The 22,056-nt window shown below is 49.2% G+C and overlaps 1 protein-coding gene across 1 annotated transcript in view; it reads right to left on the reverse strand.

The window, feature by feature from the left end:
* ASPG (asparaginase) overlaps positions 1 to 7,936 on the reverse strand; it is a 68,890-nt gene extending 60,954 nt beyond the window's left edge. The window contains exon 1 of the mRNA XM_067555153.1: positions 7,762 to 7,936. Coding sequence (XP_067411254.1) covers positions 7,762 to 7,936 — 175 coding nt within the window. The remainder of the gene's footprint in view (positions 1 to 7,761) is intronic.
* Positions 7,937 to 22,056: the final 14,120 nt, after the last annotated feature.

Below are 22,056 nucleotides of genomic sequence, written 5' to 3' on the forward strand. Positions count from 1 at the left end.
ATTGGACACAGATTCATTGACCTGCTTTGAACTGATAAGACCTTTAAATTGTAGCCAAATAGTGTAGATGAGAAAAACAAGGAAGGATTAATTTATATAAATACAATGTGATAAAACTATGTCTATCGCACTGTCCAAGTATTTAGGAAGTCCTGTACCTTTCACCAATGACTGTCACATATGAATTTCAGGAGTTATTAGCGTTCTGAGACCCATGGATTGTGTGCATTTAGATTTTTCCCAATTTGAGCCATGGACTTGGATATGGAAGTCCAATATTAGGCAAGATGGAAATCATAATTCTAGAGTCACAAACCTAAAGTCCAAAGTCAGCCCAAAACTATCGAAAAATGTAGGTCTTGTTGCTTATGAAATGTTTCATTTGAAACACATCTTTTTATTAAATTTAATTCTCTTTATTTGCATCATTACCCAATTAAATTCAAACTTAACATGAAATAACTATTTCAGTTTCCCAGAACGCATGTTCAGACTGCAGAAATCAAATTCTCAACACCATTTTTGTACTATTGCTGGTTGCAGTTAGTGTTAATTTGGGGCTCACTCATTTTCTTTGATTCTCTACTTCCTAGCTCATTCAGTTAGTCTGGCCTAATCATCATATTTGAGCCAGCTTCTACAATTTCTGTGTTTTTCAGATTCAATACCAAAGTCTCTTTTATTGTTTTTTAAACGCTCAAATTAACAGAGAAACTGTGTGCATACTAGGTAATGCCAAACTATATCCATTCAGCTTGGGGATCTGTCCACTTTCCAAACTGCTGGAAAGACTGTTTTTAGGCACTTGCTAATCTCTTTCCTGGCTTGCTTTAAATTAAATAGCAGGCCTTTTCATGGCCAACTTTCTCACAAGACAGCAACAGCATTTAACTGGACTTGTTTGGACTATTGTCAGAGCACTTTGGATTAAAAAATACACAACTTGCTTTCAAGCTTCAGATATTTCACTTCAATTAGAAGCTCTCCTTTTTCTGTGCAGGAGATACTGCTCACAACCTTCAACACAAATGGCCACTTCTGCTGTGCTGCTACATAGAATCATTCCACCTATGAAGCACAGCGCACAGTTTCAAGCATTTTGGGCTTACATTTGCTGATTTTGATTTGACGGATACCCAGCTCAATCTGGGTATAAACTGCTCTGTGGTCAATTTACCCCACATATTTGCAGTGGTATCTGGACAGCAGAGACACATTGATATTCTCAGGTCCTTTACTCATCTTTCTTGCTTTTAAATGGGCCTCCGGTTGACTCATTTGTGGTATGTCCCAAATTACACAGCAAGAGTTTGCACCAAATTTAAGTAACTGTCTTTTTGCTAGGCTTAATTCTACAGAAGCATCAGGACTAACCCACTAAGTATTGAAACAGTCCCCACTTCCCCCACAGACAGTTGTTTATCACAGTGATTATACCCCGTGGCCCTTGAGCACATCCAGGTTAAGAAAATTTATATTTGATTCTGAATCAAAACAGGGTTCCCTGATCCAAACTCTGTTTTTTAAACTGAAGTGTTTGAATCAGCCCATCACTAAAGGGAAGAGACAGAAGTTGCTGCCTCCCACCACTTCCATTGCAACAGCTCTGACCATCAGCTCGGAACACTCTGAACACAACAGTTGCCCTTTCACTACAGCAGCTGCTCCCCTGCTGCATCACAAGGAAGGGAAGAAAGATTAGCTCTGGCGGCTCACCTGCTGAATTATGCAAACCCCAGAAGGACAGGAACTCAAATGGCTCTGCCTGAGCCTAGCACAGCACCTAGCACAAGAGGGACTCACACACACACCCACGCACCCCCACAGCACAGGCAACCCAGGGGAAAAGAAAGTAAGGGAGAAACTGAGAACGAGCCTGTCATAGCTCCCTCGTTCTCTGTTCTAGCCCCAATTACAGGAGTCCAGGGACTGCTCTAATTTGCATCAGTTGGCAACAGTATGCCTAGGGACCACATACTATCTGTGGAAGCTAGAGCATAGTGCACTTCAGCCGACACACCCCAGCCACACTGTACAGACATCCCACACTGTCTCCATCCTTAACATGTCCTCTGCGCTACGAGTTGTCAGGAGGAAGGCATTGACCCTGGCTATACCAACTATGTGTCCACTGGGAACAACTATGTTGAGAAAACCCCCAACAAGGGACTCGTGAATGGTTTCACCTCCCACTGTGCTACCTGAGTGGCATAAAGGAAGAGGAAAAGCACAGAGAATCTGCTCCAAAATATTGACTGTGACAACTACCACCTTGATCTTTCTGAAATACTGCATTTGGCCTTCAATCTGAAAAAAGTGGGAAACCACTGGTTTATAATGTGTAAGAATATGATTTGGTCACACGGGTCACGGATTCCAGGACTTTCTGGGATCTCCGTTACTTCTGGGGCAGGGTTGGAGCAGCCGTCAGCTCTGGCCCATCAGCCCCAGCTGCTCAAAAGCTGGTTGGCAGCCAGCCCACTGGAGCAGAAAGCTGGAGCAGCTGCAAGCCCAGGCAGCTCTGTTTTCCCCCCTGCCCTGTTGAGTTGAGAATACCCTCGTGTTATGTTCCCTGTTCCTTTACAAGTAAAATCCCCTGTGTGGGAATTATTATGCTAATTAAGTAAAATGTTTAAACTGATCACCATTTTGAAATGGTGAAAAAACAACTAGGACTCCATCTTGGAAGTCTTTTTCCCCAGTGGTTGCCGCCCTTTCTGGGAAAAAGGCTGGAAAGGAAAGGTGGCTAAACCTTTAGGAAGGAGTGTGATCTGCCTGGCAACAGGACTCTATAAATTGTAGTGAGCCGGACAGCCCAAGGCTGTCCACCCTAGAGGCAGCAAGGTGTCGTCATGCACAGGAGTTCACCGGGAGAAGAGAAGAGAAGCCTATAGGAAGAACATCACAGATAGCATCCACACAAGAAAATCAGCATACCTACCTACATCAGTTCCAGAGTCCAGCAGCAGATCTTGAGTTCCTGGCTCATCATCCTGGGAGTCGTGAACAGCGCCCCAGGAAGGTGAAGAAAGATCTTGAATAGTTCATATTAACTTTGGGTCTCAGTAGTTTAGGTTTAAGTTGGGAAAGAATCTGGGGTTAAACTCCATCTTATTAAATCCCCTACTGACCCCTCATTTGTTTTTTGCCCCCTTAATAAATTGTTCCTTGTTTTGCTTTATTCTGAGTTTTGATATTTATCCACCTAACTACTCCGACGATGGCTGCAGAAGGGGGACTTAGACACTTACCTTTTTAATTGTTGGTGGGAGGGTTAGGTTGTTCCCATAGAATCCCATTTATTTTCTCCAACAGTCCCACAGGGTATTTTTAGTAAAAGACAGGGATAGGTCGTGGCTTCTGTGAATTTCTGTTTATTGCCCATCACCTGTCCCTGACTTTTACTAAAAATACCTGTGACAGAATCTTAACCTTACTAATGTAGCTCCAACTATTCATTATGATGCACTATGTTAAATGTTAAATGGAACTAAACGCTTCCCAGAAAATGCTTTGTCACAGAGGGGACTGGCCCTTAAAGGGGAGTTTAGTTTAGTCTAAAGGCCGAAACTCAAGATTTTTGATTTGTCAGAAATTTCAACACTTTGGAATTTGGTTTTGTTCCAATTTGGAACAAATCCAATTTTTCAAAATTTCTTGTGAACTGAAAATCCAAAAAAAATAGTTCATATTGGAAAGCCTGACACATGGTATTTCTGAAACAATATATGCTCCACCGACCAGTGACTGACAGACTGACTGAAATTGACATTCTTTTCAGTTTTACCACTATTAATGTCAAATTCAGTTAGGAGCCACTGGGGTACCCCTGCCATGCAGACTGCCATGGGCCCTGGGTTTACAGTCCCCAAGGGCTGCCAGCTCAGGAGTCTAACAGCATGGGGAGCCAGCTGGCCCAGGAGCCCCGACGGTTTCCAGGCTGCCTGCAGCAGAGCCCGGTGTCTACAGACCCAGGGCAGTCCACACAACAAGCCATGGAACCTGGAAGCCTGGAATACCCCATCCTGGAGTTGTCCACCTGGCAGGGCTTCCCAGTAGCTCATCAGGTGAGTTGGCAGGGAACCAATGGAACTCCACCTGTGATTTGGCATAAGTGTGTCAAACCCAATTCAATTTGGTGAGAAATTTCAAGACTGATGAACCAGCATTTTCCAAGGAAATTCTGTTTCATCAGAAATGTTCCAACCAGCTCTAGTTTAGCACACCTGTGCCTAGTTATCCGCCCCTGAGGTAATAGGTTTGGGCTTGGGCCAATGGTTGTATCAGGTGACCAAGCATCCAATGGTGGTAGTTTTAAGATAAATTGTTATGTTAATAAGTCAGACCTCAGAAAGGAAATAATTCAGAAGCACCAATTGTGGTGCATTATTTGACTGCAGAAGTTGGAAACTGGGCAGGGAAGGGGTCCAACACTAGATGAGCAAAGACCTGACTAAGTGTTCCCTTACATGTAATCAGCTGCTATTGTGGAAGGACCTAGTCTTATCCTGTGATGATTCACCTGCCTCAGATACATGCATAAAGTTGTTTACTTTACCTTTGAATAAAAGCTGTTATGCCTTTTTATGCAGGACTGTAAATAGATAATACACTCAGGGCAGTTCCTAGTCACTGACTGAAGCTCCAGGAGAAAAAGCAATGACCCAGGGGGCTGGGTGAATATCTGAAGGAAGGCTTATATTAAAGGCTGCTGTGGAGACTTTACTAATAAAGACAGCTGAACACCGTGAAAGAAATGAACCAGAAAATCTCCTGGTACATGTTGAAACAGGCTGAGAATTTAGTTTAGTCAGGATGAAGGCAGTATCACCAGTGGATACAATCTTATTATTCAGTGTTAGAGGTAAGCGGTTAAGAGAGAATTGGTTAGTCTGTTTTTGTGTTTTGCTCTGGCTGGTGTAAATCACTAATGAATAAAAATATCCTTGATTCAACTATCACTTTCCTTTTTCACTGGTAAACAGTGAAACAGTGAAAAAGGAAAGTGAAAGTTGAATCAAGGAAATTGTGATCCATTACTGATTTACACCAGCCAGAGCAAAACACAAATACAGACTAACCAATTCTCTCTTAACCGCTTACCTCTAACACTGAATAATAAGATTGTATCTACTGGTGTCAGGAGAACTGTAAAAATACTAGATTTAGGAAGACCGCCCTCCTGACATCATTTGATACAAGCTTATTATACAGAGTTAGAAGGATGCAATTAAAGCAAGAGAAAGAAAAGTACACCAAAGTGAAATGGAAAGATGTTATCTTAAAATTTCTTTATTTATACAAGAAAAAAATTCCAAAGTTGACAGACCAGTTTTCTAATATGCCCAAAAAGTCAGAGTCAGAAGCCTAGAAGCCCCATCTTGAGCCAGGGCTCAAAGATTCCCTGCTATGGACCAGGGAGCCTAGTCCTAGACTCTGAGGGTATGTCTATACTGCAATGAAAAACCTGCAACTGACCCATGCCAGCTGACTCAGGCTTGCAAGGCTCAGGCTAAGAGGCTATTCAATTGCAATGTAGATGTTCAGGTTTGTGCTGTAGCCTGAGCTCTGGGACCCTCCCACCTCACAGGGTCCTAGAGCCCGGGCCCAAGCCAGAATGTCTACACTGCAATTAAATAATGCCTTAGCCCGAGCCCTGCAAGCCCCATCAGTTTTTAACTGCATTGTAAATGTATGCTGAGTAAACCCTCTACAGCTGGAGCTCCCAGGGCACCTAGCCCCATAGTTCCATCACAAGAAGCCCGGAAGCCCTGCCTCCAGGGCACTCAGCATGGCAGGGCTGTTGACCCTGGAAATCCTGGGGTTCGTGGCATCCACATGGTGGGGCTCTACCACTGCTGGGGACCGTGGAAGCCCATATGAGCTGCCAGGAAACCAGAACCCTGCCTGCATTTCAGAGGAAATTAGTTAAAACCAATTGTTTACAGCAATACAGAGGTTTGATCAAATTGGCATTTTCCAACAACGTAGAAAATTCCCAACTAGTTTTAGTCCTGACTATTACTGATGTAACCCATTGTGGACAAGCACCCTCACTGAAAGGAACAGATATAATCCTGGCTGTTTTCAAATTACTTTCTCCAGCCTACCATCTGAATCAAACAGCCATTTAGGGTCTCAAACCTAATAAGTATGGTTTCAAACCACCTATGGCTCTGAGGAAGATTACCATCTCCATTGACACAGTGTCTGTGGTCTAGTAAAAACCCCCAAAACAAAATAACTTCCTAATTAAATTAAATGCTACTCCTAACAGGTGTGGACAGTGGGTCTGCATTCTGTCCATACCTAGAATTGCCCAACCTGCTAATGCAACAAGGCCTGATGCAGACTTTCATAACCCATACCTTGAAGGAACACTGGTTGGAGTACTTGCTACTGGGCAGTTGCCTAGTTTTCATTGTTTGAACTCATTGCCAGGGGATGCTGTAAAGGCCAAAAGTATAACTGGGTTCAAAAAAGAATTAGATAAGCCAAAGGGACTGGGTCCAGCAATAGCTATTAGCTAAGATGACTAAGCCTCTGACTGCCAGATGCTGGGACTGGATGGCAGGGGATGGACCACTTGATAATTGTCCTGTTCCGTTCATTCACCTTCAAGCATCTGGCATTGGCCACTTTTGGAAGACAGGATACTCGGCTAGATGGACCACTGGTCTGGCCTAGTATGGCCATTCTTATGTCTGATGTCTTACGAAAGAAAGGGAGAGAACTCAAGTCACAAAAAGACCCCAAAAGTATGCCCTGCACAGATATGCTTAGTGCCTGCTCTGGGAATATGCCTAGCTTTGCTAGAGGTGGCAAGCAGGGATGCTGGTTCCCCTCATTAAAATTATTTAAATAACTGAACTGGATAGTAAACAATGGAGGAAAATTCCCATCCTATTAATCATTCTAGTCCTGGCCATAATAAAGCAGCGTCAAGATAGTTCCAAGGAAACATAATTAAAGGACATTTAAAAACCAACTGGCATTTCAGGAACAAGCAGTCTCTGTCTTCAGGTGTAGGTGGACTGACTTCACGATGAAAGAGTATGTACAACTCTCTGAAGCCACACACAGGTATCCCTGTGCACAGAATGAGTTCAGCATTTGGATAGACAGACATGTCAGATCAGACCCACAATTTAGGTGATGTGAAAAAAATGGTTTTATGAAACCTGCATCTTGGCAGGGGTTTAGACTAGATGACCCTTGTGGTCCCTTGTAACCCTATGATTCTAATAATCAGGAATACTGCCAGGTGGGTTTAGGAAGACGCAGCTTATTTCTGATAAAGGAATGAGAGTCCGCTTGAGAGCTCACACCCAATCCTCCCCACCTGGCTGTGTGCTCTCAAAAGGTTCGTGCCCACCTCTCAATTACCCTGATAGGCGGGTGCCTCCCGGGGTGCCGGAGCCAGGAGAGCTTCAGCACCTGCAGCTTGAAGTAATAATAGCAACAGAGTGCCTGGCCTCCACCACAGACAGGGTTTACAGGTTTGTTCAACGCTTTCAGCACCTGCCTATAGACAGTGTCCTGGCGCCGCAGGTGCCCCTCTAGGTGGGTGCCTCACACCACTCTCCTGCCCTGGCGGGCTCACGGCCACCTCACCCCCTCTGCCCTGCTTTGCTACGTGCCACTCTGGGGCTGCAGCAGCCACCACCCCCGCTGCCCTGCCAGGCTGGGCCACCCAGAGCCTGCCAGCTGGTGCCCCCACAGCTCCCGCCCGCTCCAGCCCCCCGGGGCTGCCTCCCTCACCTTTATCCTCCTTCACCATCCCGATGGTGCCGCCCGTGTTGATCACCAGCACCCGCACCTCCGCCACTGCCCTGCAGCCGCCCCCGAGCGCCAGGGAGCCCGAGCAGCGGGAGCTGGCCGGGCGCAGAGCGCAGGACAGGGCTCGTCCCAGGGGATACCCGCTAGCTGCCTCCATCGCGGGGGCACTGAGTCCGCTAGCTCCCGCCAGGCAGTGTTAAGCTGGGACCCACGGGTGCCGGCACCGCCCCTTTCCTGGCCGCCAGACCGCCCCCCAGGCGGGGCCTGCCCTCGCAAGGAGCAGTGCCCGAGCGGGGTCAGGCGGCAGGGGGCGGGAAACCCTGACACACGCACAGCGGCCCTGAGGCGGGTAGGCTCTGACACACAAACACACACATACACACACACACACTGGCCCTGGGGCGGGAAGACACTGACACACACACACACACCGGCCCTGGGGCGGGAAGGCTCTGACACACAAACACACGCATACACACACACACACACACACAGACCCTGGGGCGGGAAGGCTCTGACACACGCACGCAGGGCTCTCCTGGAGAGACAGACCGGGGACATTAGCGGGTGGGGGGCTGCAGAGCCCGGCCCTCCCCCCAGAAAGTGATCAGTCAGTTACAAGATGCTGGCAGTTAAAGCGTTTCACGCCCTGCCCCTCCCCCCGTGAGCCCCAGCCCGCCGCAAGAACCAGCGCAGGGCCTGCTGCTGTCCCAAAGGAGACTCTGCCGCCTTGAACGTCACCAGCCAACCGACCCCGGACAAGCCTCGGGAAAGCGCCCCGCCCCCGCCCGTGTGTTCGGCCTTTGACACCCTGCCCAAAGCGGCACAGCCATTCCCTCCCTTGGGAGGAGACACCGGCCTGAGCCCGGCATGGGAATGGACAAAAGCGCCCGAGGCTGGCCAGGCCAGCTCGCTCTTGGGCTAGATGGGATTTTTCCTGCAGGGGGAGTGTTAATGCTGAACCTGCCAACCACGCAGCTTCCAACGAACAAGCGCCCCCGTCCCTTTGAGTGGACATCTTCCGGCAGGGGCGCCTCTAGCAGCAGACACCTAGTTAAACAGGCTCCTAAGGAATAACGAGCAGGTTGCGGGGAGCCTCCTGGGGGAGCAACCCGATCAACTTGAAATAGAGTTTACAAAAATGAAAAGGAATCACCAGGATTTCCTCAGGCTGGAGATATCTCACAAGAGCACAGGGTCCCTTATTCCTGGTTCCCTGGGCCTTACTGAAAAGCCTAGCTGGGGGGGGGGAAAGCTCATCAATATAAATTTAAATATTTACAAAGTTCATAAAAACAAATGTGTGAATTTTAATAAATGCATTTTTTAAAATATACTTTTAACACATAAAAGACCCAATCTCACCCACTGTAATTGCCTCAGAATATGAATGTGTTACATTGAAGGATGTGTACAATGGCATATTAGCTCTCTGATCATCCTTAGCGTTGGACCTTTCTGAAATAGCGGGAACCTTGCACTCCCTGACCTCAAACTTCATTTCTGTATAAAGCTCTCTCACAAAATAGGTTGTCATCCTCAAGAAGTCAACCTCAGTTTCTCATTCCAGGAACAGTTGCAAAATGGATTGAAACATATGGTGGTATTCTGCAGAAAGAAAGCAGTGCATTATTTTGGTTTTTTTAAATGTCCTTTAAATAAGGAACTGGGAGTAAGGGTCCTATTTCAGCTCTATTAGAAACTTTAGTCACCACACACAAAGCTGACATAAAAACTTCTACAAGCCTCAGCCTCTTGGTCCAACATGTAGAGGGAATGGCTGGAGGAAAGGGGACATGGTCATTCCCAGTTGCCAAAATGACCTCTGCGGTCACTGGCAGCTGCATGTTAGAGTAGTCTTCAGGGGACCAAACTGCACTTGCACTCGCCACACATTTCTATAAAAATACAAATCTGAATCATGCACAAATTGGCCAATCCTGCGGATTTGACTGAGTCCTCCCGACAACCTCTACAAGACTGGATATGGTGGATATTGTTACATTTGAACATGCTCAGAATTAGGCTACAACATAGACTATTGCAAACATGCACAATGGAAACTTTGAATACTGATTAGAATTTTACTTCAAGAGACGAGATACATAAAAAGATAAAATATGTCAAATTAAGGACTCTAGAGAAGTTAAAACTTCCAAAAAGTGCTTTCAAAGTCTTTCTTCCCCCTTCCAAATTATACTGCTTACAATTTACCTCAGTAGCACAACATTATTTGGATAAATTAAATCTGCCAAAATTATTGAAAATGAACTGGAAAGTCTAGCCCAGCAAATAACCCACAATGAACAGAGAAAGCTCAGAAGTGTAGTAGAAAGTCAGAGCCTAAGACCAGAAACCTAGCAGGACAGGCTAAGGCATAAGGCCTAAGTGGAAAAAGCCACGTTAACAGGAGTAAGGCTATGAATTTAAAACCTCACCGAAACTGGAACAAAGAATAGCTGATACTGCAAACGCATACATTTCCAAAACATTACTAATATCAGAACGTTGCTAAAAATATGTAGCAGGTGCAGAAGATACCTGGACATCCTAACACTAAAGAGACAACAAGGGCCACCTGACCCCTTGAAATGACACATTGATGGATAGAAATGTCTTATAATATGACAAATAGAATTGTTTTGCCTCACCCATCCAGTGCAAGGTGAGGGGTGGTATAAGATTGTCAAAAGGGTGACAACTACCTGTGTCAAAGGGGCAGAACTAAACTGGTCTGTACCAGTGTAAAAGAGATTGTCAGAGGGAACAATGTTGTCCGTCCTATGGGATAACGCAAAGTCCCACCATTAAATTGTGCCAAATCCATTGTAACGGAGCTCTCATATTTGAAGTGGACCGGTAAGCTACAGGACATGTCAAGCCCAGGAGCCCCGACGGTTTCCAGGCTGCCTGCAGCAGAGCCCGGTGTCTACAGACCCAGGGCAGTCCACACAACAAGCCATGGAACCTGGAAGCCTGGAATACCCCATCCTGGAGTTGTCCACCTGGCAGGGCTTCCCAGTAGCTCATTAGGTGAGTTGGCAGGGAACCAATGGAACTCCACCTGTGATTTGGCATAAGTGTGTCAAACCCAATTCAATTTGGTGAGAAATTTCAAGACTGATGAACCAGCATTTTCCAAGGAAATTCTGTTTCATCAGAAATGTTCCAACCAGCTCTAGTTTAGCACACCTGTGCCTAGTTATCCGCCCCCGAGGTAATAGGTTTGGGCTTGGGCCAATGGTTGCGTCAGGTGACCAAGCATCCAATGGTGGTAGTTTTAAGATAAATTGTTACGTTAATAAGTCAGACCTCAGAAAGGAAATAATTCAGAAGCACCAACTGCGGAGCCTGCCGTTGCAGGGAGCAGTGCCCAAGCAGGCTCTAACACACACACACCGGCCCTGGGGCGGGAAGGCTCTGACACACACGCACGGACGCACGCACGCACCGGCCCTGGGACGGGAAGGCTCTGACACACACACACCGGCCCTGAGGCGGGAAGGCTCTGACACACACACACGCACGCACGCAGGGCTCTCCTGGAGAGACAGACCGGGGACATTAGCGGGTGGGGGTTCTGCAGAGCCCGGCCCTCACCCCAGAAAGTGATCAGTCACTAATAAGATGCTGGCAGTTAAAGCGTTTCAAGACCTGCCCCTCCCCCTGTGAGCCCCAGCCCGCCGCAAGAACCAGCACAGGGGCCTGCTGCTTTCCCAAAGGAGACTCTGCCGCCTTGAACGTCACCAGCCAACCGACCCCGGCCAAGCCTCGGGACAGCGCCCCACCCCCGCCCGTGTGTTCAGCCTTTGACACCCTGCCCAAAGCGGCACAGCCATTCCCTCCCCTGGGAGGAGACACCGGCCTGAGCCCGGCATGGGAACGGGCAAAAGCGCCCGAGGTTGGCCAGGCCAGCTCGCTCTTGGGCTAGATGGGATTTTTCCTGCAGGGGGAGTGTTAATACTGAACCTGCCAACCACGCAGCTTCCAACGAACAAGCGCCCCCGTCCCTTTGAGTGGACATCTTCTGGTAGGGACGCCTCTAGCAGCAGACACCTAGTTAAACAGGCTCCTAAGGAATAACGAGCAGGTTGCGGGGAGCCTCCTGGGGGAGCAACCCGATCAACTTGAACTAGAGTTTACAAAAATGAAAAGGAGTCACCAGGATTTCCTCAGGCTGGAGATATCTCACAAGAGCACAGGGTCCCTTATTCCTGGTTCCCTAGGCCTTACTGAAAAGCCTAGCTAGGGGGGGGAAAGCTCATCAATATAAATTTAAATATTTACAAAGTTCATAAAAACAAATGTGTGAATTTTAATAAATGCATTTTTAAAAATATACTTTTGACACATAAAAGACCCAATCTCACCCACTGTAACTGCCTCAGAATTTGAATGTGTTACATTGAAGGATGTGTACAATGGCATATTAGCTCTCTGATCATCCTTAGCGTTGGACCTTTCTGAAATAGCGGGAACCTTGCACTCCTTGACCCAAAACTTCATTTCTATATAAAGCTCTCTCACAAAATCGGTTGTCATCCTCAAGAAGTCAACCTCAGTTACTTATTCCAGGAACAGTTGCAAAATGGGATTGTAACATGTGGTGGTATTCTGCAGAAAGAAAGCAGTGCATTGTTTTGTTTTTTTTAAATGTCCTTTAAATAAGGAACTGGGAGTAAGGGTCCAATTTCAGCCCTATGAGAAACTTTAGTCACCTCACACAAAGCTGACATAAAAACTTCTACAAGCCTCAGCCTCTTGGTCCAACATGTAGAGGGAATGGCTGGAGGAAAGGGGACATGGTCATTCCCAGTTGCCAAAATGACCTCTGGGGTCACTGGCAGCTGCATGTTAGAGTAGTTTTCAGGGGACCAAACTGCACTTGCACTCGCCACACATTTCTATAAAAACACAAATCTGTATCATGCACAAATTGGCCAATCCTGCGGATTTGACTGAGTCCTCCCGACAACCTCTACAAGACTGAATATGGTGGATATTGTTACATTTGAACATGCTCAGAATTAGGCTACAACATAGACTATTGGAAACATGCACAATGGAAACTTTGAATACTGATTAGAATTTTACTTCAAGAGACGAGATACATAAAAAAATAAAATATGTCAAATTAAGGACTCTAGAGAAGTTAAAACTTCCAAAAAGTGCTTTCAAAGTCTTTCTTCCCCCTTCCAAATTATACTGTTTACAATTTACCTCAGTAGCACAACATTATTTGGATAAATTAAATCTGCCAAAATTAATTGAAGATGAACTGGAAAGTCTAGCCCAGCAAATAACCCAAAATGAACAGAGAAAGCTCAGAAGTGTAGTAGAAAGTGAGAGCCTGAGAGCGGAAACCTAGCAGGACAGGGTAAGGCATAAGGCCTAAGTGGAAAAAGCCATGTTAACAGGAGTAAGGCTATGAATTTAAGACCTCACAGAAACTGGAACAAAGAAGAGCTGATACTGCAAACGCATATACTTCCAAAACATTACTAATATCAGAACATTGCTAAAAATATATAGCAGGTGCAGAAGATACCAGGACATCCTAACACTAAAGAGATAACAAAGGCCACCTGACACCCTGAAATGACACTTTGATGGATAGAAATGTCTTATAATATGACAAATAGAGTTGTTTTGCCTGACCCATCCAGTGCAAGGTGAGGGGTGGTATTAGACTGTCAAGAGGGTGACAAAACAAGGTTACTTACCAGTAACTGTTGTTCTTCGAGATGTGTTGCTCATATCCATTCCAATGTAGGTGTGTGCGCGCCCCGTGCACAGATTCCCGGAACGTTTTTCCCTAGCAAGTCCCGCAGGGCCAGCTCAGGCGCCCCCTGGAGTGCCACGCTCATGTCGCGGTATAAAGGGCGCTGCTGGCCTGCGGGTCGCCAGTCCCTTCTTTCTGCCTACTCCGACAGTGGGGACGGGGGTTGGGTTTGGAATGGATATGAGCAACACATCTCAAAGAACAACAGTTACTGGTAAGTAACCTTGTTTTCTATCTTCGAGTGATTGCTCATATGCATTCCAATATAGGTGATTAATTAGCCATACCTTGGAGGTGGGTAGGAGTTATCGGTAATCTGCTCTTGACAGCATGGCTCTGCCGAAATTCGTATCTTCCCTCGCCTGCTCCACGATAGCGTAGTGCAACATGAACGTATGAACCAACGACCAGGTCACTGCTCTGCAGATGTCCTGCAGGGGCACCCACTCCAGGAAAGCCGCAGACAAGGCCTGGGCTCTAGTTGAGTGTGCCGTCACTGCACCTGGAAGGGGCACCCCTGCCTGCTCGTAACAGGCTTTGATGCAGGCGGTAATCCAATTGGAGATTTGCTGGGTGGAGACCGGTGAGCCTTTCATCCGGTCTGCCACTGCCACAAACAGTTGTGATGATTTCCGGAAGGGTTTGGTCCTCTCAATGTATTATGCCAAGGCTCGTCTGACATCCAGCGAATGCCCCCTCCTCTCCTCCTCGGAACCGTGTGGTTTAGGGAAGAACACGGGAAGGAGGATATCTTGGTTACAGTGGAACTGAAACACCACCTTAGGCAAGAAAGCCGGGTGGGGCCTCAGCCGAACCTTATCTTTATAAAACACCATGTATGGGGGCTCCGAGATCAAAGCCCTTATCTCTGAGACCCTCCTAGCCGATGTAATGGCCACCAGGAAGGCTACCTTCCAAGACAGGAGGAGTAGGGAGCATGTGGCCATGGGTTCGAAGGGGTGTCTCATCAACATGGTAAGCACCAAGTTGAGATCCCAGGGGGGTACCGGGTCCCGGACCTGAGGTCCTCTCCACCCCCTTAAGGAACCTAACTGACATAGGGTGGGAAAATAGGGACCGCCCTTCCATCGGCTGGTGGAAGGACGAAATGGCTGCCAAGTGTACCTTCACGGAAGCCAGTGCTAGGCCCTGAAGCTTAAGGTGCAACAGGTATTCCAAGATCGCCTGTATAGGCGAAAAACTTGGCGGTATACCCCTAGACTCCGCCCAACAGGAGAACCGCCTCCACTTGGCCCTATATGTAATCTGTGTGGACGGTTTCCTGCTACCCAGCAGAACCTGTTGGACTTGCAAGGAGCAGGCTCTTTCTCCGTCCGTCAGCCACAGAGTCTCCATGCCGTCAGGTGAAGGGAGTCCAGGTCCGGGTGCAGCAGGAGCCCCTGGTCCTGGGAGATCAAGTCGCATCGTCTGGGTAGCGGAATCGGCTCGGAGATAGAGAGGTCAAGCAGCATGCTGTACCAGTGCTGCCTCGGCCACGCTGGGGCAATCAGAATGATGTTCGCTCTGTCCCTCTTGATTTTGAGGAGGACTTGGGGCAGGAGCGGGATGGGGGGAAATGCATACATCAGACCCCCCGCCCAGCTTATAAGAAACGCTTCGGACAGGGAGCCCGGCTCGCGACCCCTGAGCGAGCAAAACCTCGTGCACTTCCTGTTCCAGGCTGACGCGAACAGGTCTAGTTGGGGAACACCCCACTCTGGAAGATTGAAGTCACTATGTCCTGGTGTAGTGACCAGTCGTGTCGGGGTGAAAACGACCTGCTGAGGCGGTCCGCCTCGTCGTTCCTGACCCCGGAGAGGTGAGAGGCAGACAAATGAAAATCGTGCCTCACAGCAAAGTCCCAGAGGCGAATAGCTTCCTGGCAAAGGGCCGAGGAGCGCGCCCCCCCCTTGTCTGTTCACATAAAACATGGCCGCCGTATTGTCCGTGAGGACCTGGACCACCCTGCCCTTCAGGAAACTGAGGAAAGCCTTGCAGGCCAACCGGACTGCTCTGAGCTCTCTCCTCAGGTGACCATAGCCCTTGAGTGCCCCGGTTGCAACTGATGTGGGCTCCCCATCCCACATTGGATGCATCTGTGATGAGAGCCACTGACGGGGCCAAGTCTCTGAACGGGACTCCCTTCATCACTTCCCTTGGGTCCCTCCACCAATTGAGAGATGACAGCATCTGTGGGGGAACCATGACCACTCTAGTCAGAGAATGTCAGTTTGGCGCATATACCGAGGCCAACCACGCCTGTAGAGGTCTAAGCCTGAGGCGAGCCAGCCTCACCACATATGTGGAGGCTGCCATATGTCCCAACAGCTGCAGACAGTGTCTGGCCGTCGTTGTGGGGGACCTGTGGAGATCGGATATAATGGCCGCCATTGCCTCAAACCGAGTCTATGGGAGGAAGGCCCTGGACTGTACAGCATCCAATGTGGCCCCAATAAAATCTATACGCTGCACCGGGGTGAGTGTGGATTTCTGATAATTAATAAGCAGCCCCCGTCTGGTGCATGTTGTGCAGGTGAGCCGTAGACTGTTTGTCACATGGGCCCTGGACTTTCCCCGGATCAACCAGTCGTCTAGGTAGGGGAAAACCTGTATTCCACTGCGACGCAGGTGGGCTACCACCACCGCCATGCACTTTGTAAAAACTCTTGGTGCTGAGGAAAGACTGGTAGTGGCACCCCGCTACCATGAATCGTAGGAACCTCCTATGGGCAGGTAATATGGAGATGTGGAAGTACGCATCTTTTAGATCAAGGGCAGCGTACCAGTCCCCTGGATCTAGGACCGGAATAATGGTGGCGAGGGAGACCATGCGGAACCTGATGCGTCTGATATACTTATTTAGACGGCGTAGGTCTAGAATGGGTCTGAGCCGCCCCTTCTCCTTGGGGATCAGAAAATACCTAGAATAGAATCCCCTCCCCTGCTCAGTCACTGGGACTTCTTCCACTGCCTCAAGCTCCAGGAGAGATCAACCTCCTGTACCAGGAGCTGTTCGTGGGCAGGGTCCCCAAGGGGGAATATCCTAGAGGGGGAGTCAGGGGGGAAGGCTGTAAGTTGGAGGGTATAACCCTTGGCGATCACCTCTCGGACCCACCAGTCCGTAGTAATGGCTTCCCATTCTACATATGTTGGCCAAAATCTTGTTTTTGAAATATATGTAAGAACAGAGCCACAAACCCCCCCACTTCCTACCAAAAGGCACATCAGTCTGAATCAAAAGCTAAAACCCCAAACTGACTCTTACTGTTCTACCTTTTTAAATGTTAATTCAAGTCTGTCTGCACTTTGTATAATTTTAAGATTGTTCGTAAATGTCTGTACTATGTCCACTGGCCAGTTTATCTGTGAATTTTACCTGCTTCCAATATATATTTGTAAAAATCCTATTCTAAATGCAAAAGCCACACTGTGCAATGTGATGTATCTATCTAATTGTGAAAGACACTGTCAAAAATGAAATAAGGTTTGCTCTAAACAGCTAGGAGTTGGCCCTGAGTGTTTGAAGTGTGAATGGCCGAGCAATTGAGTTGGGTGTAGACAAAAAGAGTGATTGAACAATTGGTCTGAGTAAGGGATATCGAAACAGACATGAAGAAAACACCAGCCTCACCTAAAACGCTTGAGGGAAGAAGAAAGAAGCAAAGATGATCAAATGGCCGAAGAGGAACCCACCCTGATAACTTTGGAGCCAGCACATTTCAAAGGACAAAATCTGATCAGGCTTGCAACAATGTGGGTGATTAAGGATCACACCAAGAATGCAGTTGCAGCATGACAATGCAAAACCCATAGACTGACATGGGGTCCTTTCCCTATAAAATGGGACAAGATGATGAAGGCGGGAGGTTCGGGTCTACAACATCACATCAGCCAGGAGTACCAATGCGCATCGGGAGAACCTTGCTTCTCATCCTCATGCTCTTGTCACCTGGCCAGTGACTATCATGAGCACCAAGAGGCTGGTAACTATGACATCTGGAAGATCCCTATGTATGTTTGTCTGTCTCCCTGTCTGTGTATGCCTGTCAGTCTGTGTGAGTGTGAATGAAAGCATCAATTGAAACATGTCTCTGTAATTGTAGTATTAATATAATGTTAGTACTATTTTCCTAGTGTTTACATTATTATTAATGCTATTTCACTAAGTAAAGCACAATATTAATGTTATTACAGTGTTGATACTTTTCTTTTCTTTGATACTATCTACAGAAGTTTCTGTGTTCACAATAAACGTGGCTTGTTGCCTTATCCCCTAATAAGATCCTGTAATATTTGTTATTTGGGTAACACATAGAAAGGTCGGAGCCTTTCTGCAAACGGTCGGTTAAGATCCAGGGGAAAAGGAAGAGTGCTACCCTCGTGCACAACATCAAAAACATTTATTCAAATTACCCCCTTTGGAAGGCCCCTGCTGGCCCACAGCAGAGGACCCTTGCCAGCCTCCTCTGTTGGGCCCACGGTAGTGCTCCCGACCTCTCCTCGGTTGGGCGGGTCAGGGAGCCTGTTTCGGTGGGGGCGGCGGCTGCCTCTGGGCTTGAGGCCGGGACTGCCGTCTCGAGGCCTGGGGGGTATATAGCCCCAGGGATTTCAGGGTAGCCCGCGAATCCTTTAGGGCATGCAGTTTCTCGTCCGTCTTTTCCGAGAATAGCCCAGAGCCGTCAAAGGGAAGGTCCTGGATGGCCTGTTGGACCTCTTGGGACAGGCCTGACACTTGAAGCCAGGAGCAGCAGTGCATGACGACAGCTGAAGCCATAGCCCTACTAGCTGTGTCCGCCGCATCACTGGCAGACTGCAAGGCAGCAGTCGCCACAGCCTCCCCCTCCTGTGTCACTGTGGCAAAATCCGCCGCTTGGTCAGGCGGTAAGGTTGACGCAAACCTCTGCATCAAGGCCCAGAGGTTAAGATTATATTTTCCTAATAAGGCCTGGTGGTTAGCTACTCTAAACTGCAAGGCTGCAGTAGAGTAGATTTTCCTCCCGAATAAGTCTAGCTTCCTCCCATCCTTATCCCTGGGAGTATTCCCCTGGTTCCCCTGGCAGTCTCTTTGATTGGCTGCATCAACCACCAAAGAGCCTGGCGTAGGGTGGTTGTAAAGGAACTCAAAGGGTTCTTTGGGTATATAGTACTTCCTTTCTACCCCTTTAGACGTAGGAAGTACTGAGGAAGGGGTCTGCCAGAGGTTCCTGGCGATCTTCATAACCCTGTCATGTACTGGGAGGGTCGCTCGTGTAGGGCCCACAGACCCCAAGGGCCCAAAGAGGGGGTCCTCCTCCTTGGACATGAGTTTAAATTCCATGCCCAAGTTCTCAGCGGCCCTCTTCAGGAGGTCCTGATGGGCGCGGAAATCGAACAGGGGGACCCTGTGATCCCTGGCCGCAACATCGTCCGGAGACGAGGAGGAGGATGGAGGCATGGGTCCCGTAGAGGGTCCTTCCTCCGGATCAGAATCACCCTCTGAGTCATGCCCCTGTGTTACTTTAGGTAACAGGGGTGCTGGTGGGGCCACCGCAGAATGTAGAGACGCCGAGCCTTGGGCCACTGGAGCATTCCATGGCCCCCAATACGGCCATTGCCATGGGCCTTGGCCCCATCCCAGTGCCTGTACAGGTAGTGGTTGATGCACCGTAGCATGCCGGCCACCTGAACCCCCAGGGCGTCACTTGTCACCCCGGTATGGAGAGCGGCTGCGCGACGAGGATGTCGACCAGCGCCGACGTCTCTGGTGCCGGCGGGAGGACGAGGCCGGAGAAGAGGACGATGAAGTCGTGGACCTGTCCCTGCGTCGAGACGACTTGCGATGCCGCTTACCCCCTTGAGAGCGGGAGCGGCGTTGGTGATGCTGCGTGGAGCAGATTTGGACCGCATCGCCATCGGTGCCAGACCCATCGGTGCCGGGAGAGGCAGTGGGACCGCGAATGGTACCGGTGCCGTAGTTTCCGGGACCGGCGTGGAGGGCGGTTCCCGGGTCACCGGGGCCCTTGGTGCTGATGATCGCGGGCTGCTGCCTTTTGAACGACTGAGGCTGCAGGACAGGGATCTGGATCGGTGCCGGAACGGGCTCCGCACCGGAGTCTGCGAGCCCGAACTGCAGCCCTTGCCAGGGTCGGAGCTGGATCTTTGACGACCCCGGCAGCTGCCTTGGGACCGCCCACGGTGCCGAGGCGCTCGACGACCTAGAGTTGGAGCTCGGAGGGGAGCCGACGCTCTCCACCCTCCGTGACCGCCTGGATGAAGACTTAGATTGAGGACGTCTCCACCCACCGGGGCCACCCAGCACGGGTTTGCCCCGAGACGCAGGTCCCTTAGCCCTCGGCCGAGGGGGGGACGGAGGCGTAGGCATGGCCATGAGGGAGTGTGCCGCGGTAAACGCCTCCGGCATCGATGGCCCTTGCAGGTGCACTCCCCCACCCCCAGGAGTCGAGGGAGGATCCCTGCGTGGAGACACCGGTGCCAGAGTAATCTCCACGGCACATGGCTGGTCTGTCTCCTTGCTCACTCCCTGCTGTCCCGGTGGCAGAGAGGAGTCCCTGGGTGCGGCCTGGGGCCGTACCTTCTTCTTTGGCACCTTCATCTTCGGTGCCGGTGTCGGTGCCGGTACCGGAGGGGCGCTCCGTACCGACGACACACTTGGTGCCATCGGAGACCGCGATGGTTCGGACGCTGGCCGGAGCGCGGACTCAATCAATATAGCCTTCAGCCTGGCGTCTCTTTCCTTTTGTGTCCGGGGCTTGAAGGCCTTACAAATCTGGCACTTGTCTTGTCTGTGCTGCTCTCCGAGGCATCGGAGGCAGCGGTCGTGTGGATCACTGACTGGAAAGGCTTTAGCGCAGTGATCACAGTTCTTAAAGCCTGTAGAGCCCGGCATGGCTCCTAGAATAGGAACCCCGTCAGGGGTACTTACTCTAACAACTTAACTACTATTAACAGCTACTTAACAGTAAAACTTCAAAAACCAGTTGAACAACAAGCTAGGGTACGAATGCTACTTGCAGACAGCAAGAGGCAATAGTTCCAGCAACCGTCACAGGCAGAAAGAAGGAACTGGGGACCCGCAGGCCAGCAGCACCCCTTATACCGCGACATGAGCGCGGCACTCCAGGGAGCGCCTGAGCTGGCCCTGCGGGGCTTGCTAGGGAGAAAAGTTCCAGGAATCTGTGCATGGGGTGCGCACACACCTATATTGGAATGCATATGAGCAATCACTCGAAGATAGAACTACCTGTGTCAAAGGGGCAGAACTAAACTGGTCTGTCCCAGTGTAAAAGAGATTGTCAGAGGGAACAATGTTGTCCGTCCTATGGGATAACGGAAAGTCCCACCGTTAAATTGTGCCGAATCCATTGTAACAGAGCTCTCATATTTGAAGTGGACTGGTAAGCTACAGGTTGCATCTCGTTGTGCTTCACCTGCAATAAAGCTGGCCCGGGTGCCTTCACTGCTCAGCGAATCTGTGGTCTTGTTGATTCATTCAACCGTGCGTGCCATCTCGCTCACCTGTACAGAGCTGGAACAGCACCTACACTAGGGGCGCACGCATGCAGCCTGCACTGACAGCTAACAACTGACAACAAGAAGTATCTTGGATTTTACAGTTAAACAACCAACTCCTTTTTAGACCTTCTGCAGAGCCTGGCCCTCCTCCCAGAAAGTGATCAGTCAGTTACAAGATGCTGGCAGTTAAAGCGTTTCAAGGCCCGCCACCCCCATGAGCCCCAGCCCGCCGCAAGAACCAGCGCAGGGGCATGCTGCTGTCCCAAAAGAGACTCTGTCCCCTTGAACGTCACCAGCCAACCGACCCCGGCCAAGCATCGGGAAAGCGCCCCGCCCCCGCCCATGTGTTCGGCCTTTGACACCCTGCCCAAAGCAGCACAGCGATTCCCTCCCCTGGGAGGAGACACCGGCCTGAGCCCGGCATGGGAACGGGCAAAACCGCCCGAGGCTGGCCAGGCCAGCTCGCTCTTGGGCTAGATGGAATTTTTCCTGCAGGGAGAGTGTTAATGATGAACCTGCCAACCACGCAGCTTCCAACGAACAAGCGCCCCCCGTCCCTTTGAGTGGACATCTTCTGGCAGGGGCGCCTCTAGCAGCAGACACCTAGTTAAACAGGCTCCTAAGGAATAACGAGCAGGTTGCGGGGAGCCTCCTGAGGGAGCAACCCGATCAACTTGAAATAGAGTTTACAAAAATGAAAAGGAGTCACCAGGATTTCCTCAGGCTGGAGATATCTCACAAGAGCACAGGGTCCCTTATTCCTGGTTCCCTAGGCCTTACTGAAAAGCCTAGCTAGGGGAGGAAAAGCTCATCAATATAAATTTAAATACTTACAAAGTTCATAAAAACAAACGTGTGAATTTTAATAAATGCATTTTTTAAAATATACTTTTGACACATAAAAGACCCAATCTCACCCACTGTAACTGCCTCAGAATATGAATGTGTTACATTGAAGGATGTGTACAATGGCATATTAGCTC

This window comes from Emydura macquarii, unplaced genomic scaffold (genome assembly GCF_026122565.2).
Source record: "Emydura macquarii macquarii isolate MOO-44397 ecotype Brisbane River unplaced genomic scaffold, CSIRO-AGI_Emac_v2 contig_1551, whole genome shotgun sequence".
In the NCBI taxonomy this organism is placed as follows: Eukaryota; Metazoa; Chordata; order Testudines; family Chelidae; genus Emydura; species Emydura macquarii.